The following is a 12,866-nucleotide window of genomic DNA, read 5'->3' on the forward strand; positions in this document are numbered from 1 at the left end:
AGCCATGTGCTAGATTATTAAACTGCTGAAGTGGAAAGAAAGGCATCATTAAAAAAATAATCATATATGGCAAACTCGCTGAAGGGTCTACGTGAGGATAATGAATGTGGAAATACAACTAAAAACATGGCACTCAAAACTTAATCGGAAAAATATGCAGGACATCAAAACATCAGAGGGTATTAGGGGGCTGGCAAACTGCTTCTGCTGAGGTGTGTTTTATGAAGAGATACTGTCCCTGGCATAAGCAGTGTCTGCACTCTGACTGCACTCAGTTACTTTATCCTGAATTATGACCCATTAAAGCAGACACATGAATCACTGAACTGGATTACTGCAAATTATTTGCAGTGCATTTAGCTGTTACTTTTTCATAAAAGCAAGCTGCTGATGCCCTCTAAAAACCAGGATAAAAGACTTCTTCCATTTTTTCTTGAAGCTTAAAGCCTCCAGTAATATCGGTCATTTATTTATTTATGTAAGGGAGCAACTTATATTGTCACAGCTTTTTACAGCATAATAGGACTTCCTAATTTGATGTCTGAGAATATTAACATGTATTAAATAATTTTAATAACTCAGTTAAATTTTTAAAAAATAAAGAAAGAATATAAGAAAACAGAGAGACTTTCCCAGTATCCTAGCAATAACATAGTGTAACCAGAACAATAGTGCTGAACAGACTTGTATCCATCAGATACATTTGAAAGAAGTATGCCACTTCCTTTATATACAAGCAAACATGAAAAAGAGCAAAAATAATATACCATCAGAAGGAAGTAAATTTTTAGTATTTCAACCCACAATGGATGAATAGCACAGGTTAAAAATGTATTGTTAAGAGGACCTCTTTTCTTTACACAAAGAAACAACCTTGCATGTGTATCTCGTTTATCATGATATTGTTATAACAATAACACAGTTTAAATAATGTGAGTGGAAAAATATGTAAAAAAAAAATCAGTCAATTCAGTGCTGGCAATTTGCTAAGAATAGTTCAGTTTAATAATTTCTAACTTGAGGACGCAGGTTAATTTTTTGTCTAGAGATGTAAACATACTTTTTCAGAATATTGACTAACTCCTCTAAGTCAAATACACAGTAAACAAAAAATTATTTGAATTTTAACCACACAAAATGCAACGCATGCAGCATTTCACAGAACACTCTATGGTACCAAAGACTTGAAGAAATTAGTTCTATTATATTAGAATAATACTAAAAGTGTAGTTAAAAAAAACCCTTTTAGTGCAACACTTCTCATTTCTTTTTTCCCCCTGATACCCAAGAACTGTTTCTGTGAAAACACGTTCTTTTCCCTAAGGTATTGTCTTAGCTCTGGGAAAGGTAAAACCTTTCCATATGTATTTCACAACTTATTGGTAGCTATTGCTGTATCAGGGTATAACGTTTTAAATAACTGCATCATACAGAACACGCATAATCTGCACTCACACTGTTCAATCTAAATGGAATTGGAAGGGAGGGTTCCCAGTTTGGATGAATTAAACTAAATCAAGGATGCCTCCTGCAGCCTTTGCTACCACTTCACCTCTGTAAAACAGAACAAGACTCCTTGCTGTCATGGCAAAAAGCTCAGCAGAACAGGTCATAAAACACAGTGGTCTTCACTTGTGAATTACTATAGGGATAGGAAAAGTTGAAGGCCTTGTTATCATGGTAGGCACTTTTTCAGTGAGCACTGATGAAATTAGATAAAGAGTTGATCCTGAAATACTGTGTTTTCCTTGATGGGATCATTTTCTCCACAATCCTTTCCCTTTTCCTCCTCCCTTTCCTCTCCCTTAAAATAGATTTTCCATATCATCCAGTACAGATAAAGACACAACAAATTTATATGGAAGAATGTTCCTTATCAGCAAGAAGTAGCTTTCCAAGTATCAGATATAGTATAAATAGTTTTCATGAAACCAGGAAGAAAATATTTTATTTTTCTTGCCTTATGGCAGTGCAACTAAAGAAGTAGTGAAGCTTTTCTTCATAGAGATAGCTAATAAGAACAATTAATTTTATATAAAACAAAAAAATAAACTAATGAATACACATCAGCTTTTCCAAAAAAGGAATATCTCTAAGAAGCTGAAAATAATTTGAGCAAGCACATCAATTTGGTGAAATATGACAGAATCTGCACACTACGACTGCTTCAAAAAACAGAAAGACAAAATATTCTGATATATGACATAACACATGTATTATCATATGTCAACATTGCCTGTTATCAGGACATGTTCATTATATAGGCATAATATAATTTCTTTTATCTCCACACTGTTAGAATCTATTGCTATTGCTTGTACATTTTGTTTTGACTAGTATGAGTACTTCAAGTCAACCTTCAGCAACATTTCTAGAATTTTCTAGCAGCAGTCATTCTATTTAAGAATTTACTGCCTATCCTATATTAGCTGCAATTAACCTTTTGCTAGATGCCCGCTTGAAAAATTTTATAATACTGATATCACCAACAGACAAGGCTCTACAATGGGAACAGAACAGCTATTTATCCACTCTTTGATATAATTAGCTTGCAGTAACTTGATTCTTTGGATACATAAGGCTAAACCACATTTGACATACCTATTTATGCACTACAACTACTCGGGACATTTTCTGGTGGGACTCTTGCTGTGTTACACAACAGAAACCCATCAAAATCTCTTTATTCTTCCTGCTAAATGCAAGAAACAGCTAAGACAATTAGATGACATTTTCTACCCAACACTTCCGCTTATATAAGCTCCATTAAGGGTCCACAAACCCTTAGCAAGTTTGCGGACGACACTAAGCTGGGTGGAAGTGTTGATCTGCTGGAGGGTAGGGAGGCTCTGCAAAGGGATTTGAACAGGCTGGACCACTGGGCTGAGTCCAATGGCAGGAGGTTTAACAAGGCCAAATGCCGGGTCCTGCACTTGGGGCACAACAACCCTATGCAGTGCTACAGACTAGGAGAAGTCTGTCTAGAAAGCTGCCTGGAGGAGAGGGACCTGGGGGTGTTGGTTGACAGTGACTGAACATGAACCAGCAGTGTGCCCAGGTGGCCAAGAAGGCCAATGGCATCTTGGCTTGTATCAGAAACAGCATGACCAGCAGGCCCAGGGAGGTTATTCTCCCTCTGTACTCGGCACTGGTGAGACCGCTCCTCGAATACTCTGTTCAGTTCTGGGCCCCTCACCACAAGAAGGATGTTGAGGCTCTGGAGCGAGTCCAGAGAAGAGCAACAAAGCTGGTGAGGGGGCCGGAGAGCAGGTCTTACAAGGAGCGGCTGAGAGAGCTGGGGTTGTTTAGCCTGGAGAAGACGAGGCTGAGGGGAGACCTCATTGCTCTCTAGAACTACCTGAAAGGAGGTTGTAAAGAGGAGGGTGCTGGCCTCTTCTCCCAAGTGACAGGAGACAGGACAAGAGGGAATGGCCTCAAGCTCCGCCAGGGGAGGTTTAGGCTGGACAATAGGAAAAAATTCTTCACAGAAAGGGTCATTGGGCACTGGAACAGGCTGCCCAGGGAGGTGGTTGATTCACCTTCCCTGGAGGTGTTTAAGGCACAGGTGGACGAGGTGCTAAGGGGCATGGTTTAGTGTTTGATAGGAAGGGTTGGACTTGATGATCCAATGGGTCTCTTCCAACCTGGTTATTCTATGATTCTATGATTCATTTAGACTGCTATCCAGCACATTCATAAGGATTCCTATGTCGCCAGGTGATGAAAAATACGGAAGCAAGTTTATCAAACAACACAGACAGAGGAAAGCCTATTCTTATTACATATTTATCTAGAGAGGATTGAACCTTCGAGTCTTCCTTAAATTATGAACAGCCGCTGAAAATTTACAGGGTGATCACAGGATTTAAGGCATAATGTAAATTCTTAGAAAAATACTGCATCTTAAAATGCATTTCTCAGAATATCCTGTGTTAAGTGTTTGAACATATGCCTAAGGAAATTAACAGCAAAGGGAAAACCCCCCAAAGTCTTATTTACCCTAGAATTTTGTGCTTTTTCTCCAAACCAGACTTAACAGATCAGACTTACCTGCCTTTCCTTCACCTGTGGAAAGAGCTCTTTTTGTCTGTTAAGTTGGTGTTGAGTCTCTTTTGGCTATCTTACCACTACTTTTCAATAAAGTCACATAGTATGTTTGAGATTTTCACAACTTTATTGGCCGGCTGAAAATAATAAGTATTCCAAAAAGAACTGTATGGTGGAGTGGGATATGGATGGAAAAAATATGGGTATGAGAAAAGATGGACAGACCAACAACTGAGCAGTCAAGTACACAGGATTTGCCTTCAATTTTATAAAATTAAGACTGAGAAATGGCTAGACCTTTTAGGAATTGAAGTCCTTCCAGGAATAAATGTTTGAATACTAAGCAAGCAAAGCAAAATTACTCCTCGGAATAAGGATGTAGACACAAGGCAAGTGTTGCCAGCTAAAACTATCACATTTTAGTTTGGAAGGAGCAAGCCATCAACCTGCTCTGTTAGAATTTTGTATATTAATAGCTTGACCACTTGAGAAAAAAAGCTTTTTCCACATTCTAAAACTAAGAGAGGAAAATACTCTTGAATGAAATAATTTATTAAAAATCTCAGTAGATAGTTTCTTCTGATTTATCATCATTACTGTATTTGAATAAAGGGTTATGCAACACTAATAATGACATGTTGCATAACCCTTTATTTAAAAGTTTAAAGATGTGAAACTAGAAAAAGAGCATCACAGAAATCATCATCTCGTTGTAGGCAATGGATTTTTTGCTGAAATATGGTGTGGAAAAACTAGGATAAAATTACAAAAATTATGTGGAAAAGTAGTAAACATTATTTAATGGGTCAAAAGCAGACAGGTTAGATAATCATAAAATAGTTTGGGTTGGAAGGAACTTTAAAGATCATCTAGTTCCAAATCCTCCCCTAGCTCAGTCAGCATTTTTATTAAGATGAGCATCGACTGAAAGAAGCCATGTTTTCTAACTGCCCCATTTGAGACTATAATCAGAGGACAAGCATCAATTCATATTTGAATGCATGGTAAGATAGTACATTTCCCATTTGCCCTACAGAATGAAGTCTCAGACAGAGGAAGTTCTGCAGCTGGATGTAGCTATCAAAGAATGAGAAAACGTCACAGTTGCAGAGGTATGAGATTCTGTGCTGTCCAAGCTGTTGTAAAACAAAGATCTAGCGGCCTAGGGAAGTGCATACATCTCAAACAAGGTATTTCTTCTAAATTCTTTGATTTTACAATCTTGTATAGTAATCACTGGAATTACAGTGAAAAATTAGTATCAAGATGCTATCTATATTCCATAGCCAAAGAGTGATGAAGTTCACAGTGCTATCACTGAGAAGAATGTGGCACCTGGCACTCTCACACAGCTGTTGCTCTTAAGCTGGCTGGAGATCTAAGTTTACCTTTTTATATCATCTGACATTTTTAGATTATCATTATTACTAGAGGTGATCATAACCCACCCTCTCCATAAGGTGAAGTACAACAGTAAAAATACAGAAAATGAGAAAACTGTTACTATGTTCAAGATGAGCACTGGTGGAAAGACATAACAAGGCCTTTTGCTGGCATCTCCTTTTAGATACCTTTAACCAAAAATAAACATATTCTTGTTCAAATCGACAGTACTCTCGAAAATTTTGGTCTTAGATCCAGAAAAGAGCAAATAATATCTGGAAAATTTCCTATCTGATACTAATAATACAGTTTACAAAACTTTTCTGTTTATGTGAATTACAAAATCCACAACTCCCCCAAGAAAGAAAAAGGCAAAAAAGAGTGATCTCATCACTACACTGATATTTACAACCTAGCGTATACTCAAAGACTCCAGGTTAGATTTAGTCTGTTAGATTTCTTGAAAACTGATGTTCAGCTTCTCTTCATAGAATAACATGGACTAGTTTTTGTTACTTATATAAAAGAAATCACCACTGATCTATACAGACTGCAAGAAAATCTATCCTGGCTCTAAATATGTGTACTTCTGAATTTAAGCTTACCTGCTTTGAGTTTGTTAAATAGAGTTTTGCGCCCAAATTTAAGATCTGCAACTTTACAAGGTCGTCTTCATTAGTGAAGCTCTTGGCTGTCTTTCTCAAAACATCTGGTGCGATCTTTGGAACCCGTTCACAGTATTCGCCAATGAGCCAGAGAATACTGGCTCTGGCTACCGGAACCTGAGAAAATATTATGCACTGTTAGTTAACACATTCACAAAGATTACTTGTGTACTTTTATGTACATGTGTTTAGTAAGAAGTTAAACAAAATACTGTTTAAAGACAACTGCCATGCAAATAAATACTGTTCAGTAAGGCCACTGTGTTAGACTGAATAACTGTACAAATGTAAGAAACAGATTCTGCCCCTAAAATCATGCATTACAAGTTGACAAGACAAACTGAGCAAGCATGGAAACAGAGGCATCCAGAACTGATGTGTTCATCATGTTCACGGGACAAGCTGGTGGCAGCTGAAAAGAATCCAAGGTGTGGCTGAGAATTCTTGCCACCAGGTTACACTGAGCACCATGCTGAAACAAAACACTGCATTTTTGTGACTATATTCATATAGAAATGGTTTCCACAATACAGTTTCCTCAAATCCTGTCTATCTGTTTTAAAAACACAATAATTCCTTTTAAGGCTATTCCTATCTTTCCTTAATTTTTATTTTTATGACAATGAGATTCATATTTTTGCAAACGTCCAAGGCCAGCTGAACACAGGATTTTGGAGAGACAGGAATTTTAGGGTTCACTCTGACCAGAAAATTAAGACTCTGACCAGTCGTAATTGTTTGGGAGCTACTTGACCGTTTCACTGAAATAACTGGCAGTAACAGTTTTCATATGAAGCACCAGCATATGGTGCTAACTTCAAAAGCACAGTACTGTCATAGACAGAGGGGAAGTAAAATGTTAAAACACAGAAGGAAGCAGAAGTTCATGCTTCACGCAGAGTTTATTGAGAACTAGTTAGGAGTTACATGAAATGCCTAGGGAGGTGGTTGAGTCACCATTCCTGAAGGTGTTTAAAAGATGGGTGGATGAGGGGAATGGTTTAGTGGTTGATAGGAATGGTTGGACTCCATGATCCTGGAGGCCTTTTCAAACCTAGTGATTCTATCTGATTCTGTGAAATATTAAATACACACTTTTCTCAAAGTCGAGCTAGCCTGCAAATTAAAAATTGGATTTGAGCTACATACCTCTCTGAAAAACTTGTTCTCCTTCCCTGAGAGGAAGAAACTATAAAATAAGAAAATTCTTCTAGGCAGAAGCATGTCTTGCATAGCTTCTGCAGACTGTGGTGCTCTCATGTTCTGTACAGATTCTTCTTCAGCAGATGTTGAGATAGTAAAGAAAAAACGTAACTGTTCTGCCCTATCAAATAACTGACTGCAGTTTGGGAAAAAAGAAATGCTTCCAACTGTAACTGCAATTCAGCTACTTTCGCTGCTTTTTCTAAAAAAACTAACAAACATTTTACTAACACTTCCATTACTCCCTACACTATAGACTCACCTTTTTATACTAATAAACTTACACTTAAGCCAGCATGAATTCTGCCTTATTCACAGGAGAAACAAGCTTTAGAAATTCAGCATCATGGTTCTTAAACCACTAATTCTTTGCATCTTTTATATATGTTTTAACTACTTTTCCAGTATATGTCAGTTAATTACATATGAATATCTACATCTCAGAATTACAATGGGAACCAACTATTAAGTATCTTATCACGTGTACATATAAAATTTGAAAGCATTGCTTTCCAGCTACACCCATAAAAGTAATCAGTGCGAGTAAACTACCAAGGTTCAACTCCCAACTATGGCTTACAGTCCCTTCAGCCATACTGAAGAAATACTAATTATCTTCACAACAAATGTTAATGATTAAACATGTTTTACTCCCCAAAAAAGTTTGGCAGCAGCTTCTAATAAAGTCAACCTGACAATATCTGCTTCTAAATACAATTAAATACACGCCAACTAAAATACAAACAGGCATGTCATAGGAAGAACAGAGGACTGCCTCTGCTGAAAGAGAAAGCAATCAGATCATCGAACAACAGAGTACAGTGGTCCAACAACGACAAAAAAAATCCCTTCAAGAGATAGGTGCCAATTCTAAACATGGAAAAGACATTTAAGGTAGATGTAACATAATGGATAGGGAGGGTTATAAAACAGTGATTTAACATAAATAAATATAAGTAAATACTGACTGAGATACAGATCATTTTTTTTTGTGAATTGACAAAAATGTAAATGGTCTTGGAAATTAACAGTGTGAAAGAGGGGAACAAGCTACTGAAGGACTGCTAAATATAAAAACTTTAAATGCAGTCAGAATACGTCCGCCTGCGAAATGGTAGAACTGATGCCATTACTGTACACTGATTTCAGAAGGGAAAGAGGTTATTTCTAATGTTCCAAAGGTTACACTGCATTAAGACCTCACTCCCAATCTATTATTTTAAATTGGGCTAAAGAATAGTAATTGAGTGGTACATTAAATTTTCCAGTATTGGAGCAGTTCAAGTTGCCTGCTGTACAGATAGATACCTCTAAATAAGAATATATAGGCAACTTCAGATTTCAGTTATGCTAGATTTATTTTTCTAAAATATTTCATTACAGACTTGTTAAAATATTAGAATTCTATGAGAGATCACCAAGTACCACACTCTGGGCAGCAGCCTATTAGAAACATCCCTTTTCCTATTATTGTCTTTTCGTAAAGCAAAAAAAGCTCACAGTGCAGACTAATGTCAGTATTAATTATGCAAGACAAATATCAGTACTGTATATTTCCAAGTAAAACCCAGGACTACACTTTAAAACCACAATGAAATATTTTTAAGTATACTTAGATATACTTAAACAGTGTGTATGTAAGCACAGTGTTTTACTCCTCAAAGTTTTTTTTCCAGTTTGTAAAAAGAAATTATCAGAGTAATAAATTATTTTAGAATGTAACATAAATAGGCTAAACAAAGATGAATTTGAAAAATACTGACAACAGAAGACAGATGAAATTTCTCATGAGATTATGCTTTTAACCAGGTGGTTAGCTTACTATGTAAACAATGTATATATTAAACACAATTTTATGCAACAAGAATCAATGTCAACTAGAGACTTTTTGAGTCAGATTGCGAATGGAAGCCATTTTAATGCAAAGTGTATGTTGAACTGATGAACCCAATGTTTCTGTGTCACTGGATTCACTTGGGTTCAAAAAATAGCACCATATTTTCAGACAATTTCTCTGATTTGAGTCATCTAGTCCTCAGCCATGTAATACAAAGTGCATGATCCTACAGCCAGTGTTTCCAGGACATTCAGAACAGCAAACAAGAAACAAAGCCAATTCTAGACCTTCACTGCCTTTTCCAGAATAGTTTAAGTAGGGACCTTGAATCGACAAAAATGCAGGAAATAATACTTTCATTATTCAGCCCTACCCTGCACTATCCTCAAAGGCAAACACGATTGTAAATTACTTTGCCTGATGTTCTATTCCATATGCCCTGAGCAAGTGGTTAAGTGCACTTTTTAAGCCTTAGTACCAGTAGGCAGTTTTTACTGCCGTTTTAACTCATTACCTGTCTGGAGGAAAATAATGGTTAAAAAACGAAAAATAAAAACCAGCCAGACCCTCTCCCCTCAAAAGATGACTCTGGTTAGCTAAAGCACTTAGCAAAAGATATTATAAGGATTTTACTGATCACTCTAAGCAGCATAATTAAAAAACTACTGTGGTTCAGCTCAAACCTTATCATACACTATACTAGGCAAAATTACAACTTAAAATCATCAATTCTGGTTATTCACATTTGTCACAAAATGAGAAGATACTCAAATGGCAAATGAGGTCTTATTTTCTGCATTCAGAATAAAATTTTCATAGCTAGCAATTTTTAAAATTTTACTTTGAATCAGAAACAGAAAGAGGGATGACACTGAAGTGAAATGTCAGAATAGCAGCGAGAAGAAAACGTACACAGGAAAGAACAAGAGTAAAAGACAAACACTGATTTTTTTTTTTGTTTTCAAATGGTAGGCCTTCGAGGACTCCTCCAATATTTGAACCTCTAAACATAAAATTTCTTTTAAAAAAGGATCTCTGCCAATGACTGCCATAGATTTTACATAGATTGTGTTTTAGTCAAGCTGAATTTCAGTGCAGAGCCTCTAGACCAATGACCATGTACTCCTCTCAAATTACATACATATTAGAGGAAGTAAAAAAATTATCACTTTATAAGTATTCTTTATTAAGTCATTACTTACATAAAGGTTTAAAAATACATAGCCGAAGTCTATCTTAGGGAAAGGAATGTGGCTGGAATCTGAAGCTTGCGGAATGAATATATATGTGAACATATTAATGTCATACCCTATGATACATAACTAACACTGAGGGAAAGGAGAACTTCAAAGAAATCAAGCTGTCTCTGCCTTGAAGCCAAATAAAAAACATAGCAATAAACAGTATTTATGCAAGCATACTAAAAAGGAACTTAAGTTTGTTATTGTTGGATGAACGGACAGAGCAATTTCAAAACCTCCCAGTCACCTACTCTGCTAATATGAATTCCAACCCAAAGCAGTAATTAGTAATCCTTAATTGCTTTCCTAAGTGACATGTTTTTCCTCACATATTAAGATCTTCAAAGTTACATGCACCTATCTTATTTTTTCCTCTAAATTTGCAAGTCCTAATCTTCTCTGTATCCCATCAAGAAGTGTTCCTCTTCATCCCTAGATTAGAAAACACTTCAGACATCTCTCATATTCTAGACGGAACTAGGGATAAGCCTGTAATGAAAACCAAGGATGTCATAATTCATAGGCTTTCAACAAAAAAAAAATCTGCCTTGATAGTACCATAAGACAAAGTCTGGAGAAAAATCACACCAGAACTCCAATATTTTCGTCACCCAGAAAGCCATCACCACTGGGTACAATGTACCATCATAAAATATTTTTCTAAAAAGAAACCAGCAGAAACAAATTTTGAAACTACTACAACATATACACAAATATAGAACACCACTGAGACTTTCCTACACAGAGCTAAGTCTTGCTAGGTTGATTTACATTCATTCTTTGTTAAAATGAATTATGATAAATCAAAAGGCATGTTCCGATGTAAACAAAAGTCTCTTATGTTAACCCAGTTTAAGCAATGCAGTGTCACCAATACCCTTTAAAACTTAATTTAGATTAAATTTGCATGTATTTCCACTTAGATAAATTCTGGACCATTGGTGTTTTGAAGGAAAGATTTTTTTTAAAAGAGTACACTATATTACACGTATTTGACAAGAAGATATTCTAAAAGCTTTCAAAAAAGCCCCTCACATTTTTGAAAATGTCATCCTTTACAGGGTGGAAAGGCACTCTCATGAATACAAAGGGACTAGATAATAGAAAAGACAAAAATCCCGTTACAAGGGAAGGCAATCATCAGATGTCCCACAGGGACCTATAGGGGAAAATGTGCTGTTCAACAGATTTGCAAGTAACCTAGAAGAAGGCTATCTAGTAAGGAGACAGTCTGCTGACACAAAATTATTCAAGGTAATCTAAACTAAAACAGAGCCTGAATAGTTGAAGATGACTTATTAGAGATACTTAAACATAGTGCAGAAGTGATGCAGCTGGCCTTGGAACATTAATAACAGCACTCAAAAAAAAAATAGAATAATTCTACACATACTGATGAACCCACACTACTTACAGGGAAAACATGTTGGGATCATTAATATTTTCAGAGAATTGTATAATTGTTAAGTCAATGTTCTGCAGAACTGAAAAGTCAGACAACCACAGGCAAGTGAGACAAAAAAATACAAATCAATTAACACCCTTATGTCGATATATAAAATTTCTCATTCATACCATGCCTACTGTGCGTATTTCTGGTCATTCCACTTCAAAAAACACACAAGTATCATGAGAGACAAAGAAGAGGAAAAAAAAGAGGACAGGAAGAATGATAAGAGATAAGAGATACGAAATATGAGGAGAGATTGTAATTTTTACATTAGTAGGCATGATGAGGTGGATAGTAAACTCAAGATTCAGTCAGCAGCTGAGAAGGTACACTGGAGCTGTATCACAATTACTTGCTCTTATCTTTAAATCCCTCTCCCTAAGGCACCAGTTTTGGGTGCTGCTGGAGATGAGACTCCACTATTAAGAGGACTTTCAGACTCAACCATTATCACCTTTCTCGAAATGGCCCTTTCCCACACACATATTTTTTTAAACTCCAGTCATTTTAAAAATTAGACACACAAAACTAATTAAGCCTCCCTCAGAGTGAATACCTAGCACAAACTAGCACTGCTTAGATCTCTGGCTCACAGCTTAACAAGTCATTAAATTGTAAAGCATGACAGCATTAACACATTAATGGCCAACCTTACACATTTTCATGGTATTATAAAATGGAAATCTGAAGAGAACCTACTATTCTTTTGTTTAATATCTTCAGAACACCATCAGACATACATTTTCCAGTCAGAACTTTTGAAGTGTATGGAGCATAGCAGCTGGAATATAGATAGATCAAGCTGTACTATGCACAGGTCTAGTTGCTCAACAAATAAGAGTTATAAAATAGATCTCATAAGTATTTGCCCAGGACACAACTGAGGTAAAAGTTTAAGGTACAAATTATTACATACAAAACTAAAGGAAGATAAATAGGCACTCTGAATTTCCAGATAAGCAAGAAACAATCAATTAAAGGGCAAACTGAAATGCACCTAGTTCTAAGCTTCACTGTAAACCAGAGTCAGTAAGTCTACA

General features: G+C 36.2%; 1 protein-coding gene across 2 annotated transcripts in view; it reads right to left on the minus strand.

The window, feature by feature from the left end:
* Positions 1–12,866, minus strand: part of AP3B1 (adaptor related protein complex 3 subunit beta 1) — a 161,553-nt gene that overhangs the window by 68,292 nt on the left and 80,395 nt on the right. For both annotated transcript variants that reach the window (XM_069880721.1, XM_069880720.1), the window contains exon 15: positions 6,036–6,212. In XM_069880721.1, the coding sequence (XP_069736822.1) occupies positions 6,036–6,212 (177 nt within the window). The remainder of the gene's footprint in view (positions 1–6,035; positions 6,213–12,866) is intronic.

The sequence above is a fragment of the Phaenicophaeus curvirostris genome, chromosome Z (assembly GCF_032191515.1).
Source record: "Phaenicophaeus curvirostris isolate KB17595 chromosome Z, BPBGC_Pcur_1.0, whole genome shotgun sequence".
NCBI lineage: Eukaryota > Metazoa > Chordata > Aves > Cuculiformes > Cuculidae > Phaenicophaeus > Phaenicophaeus curvirostris.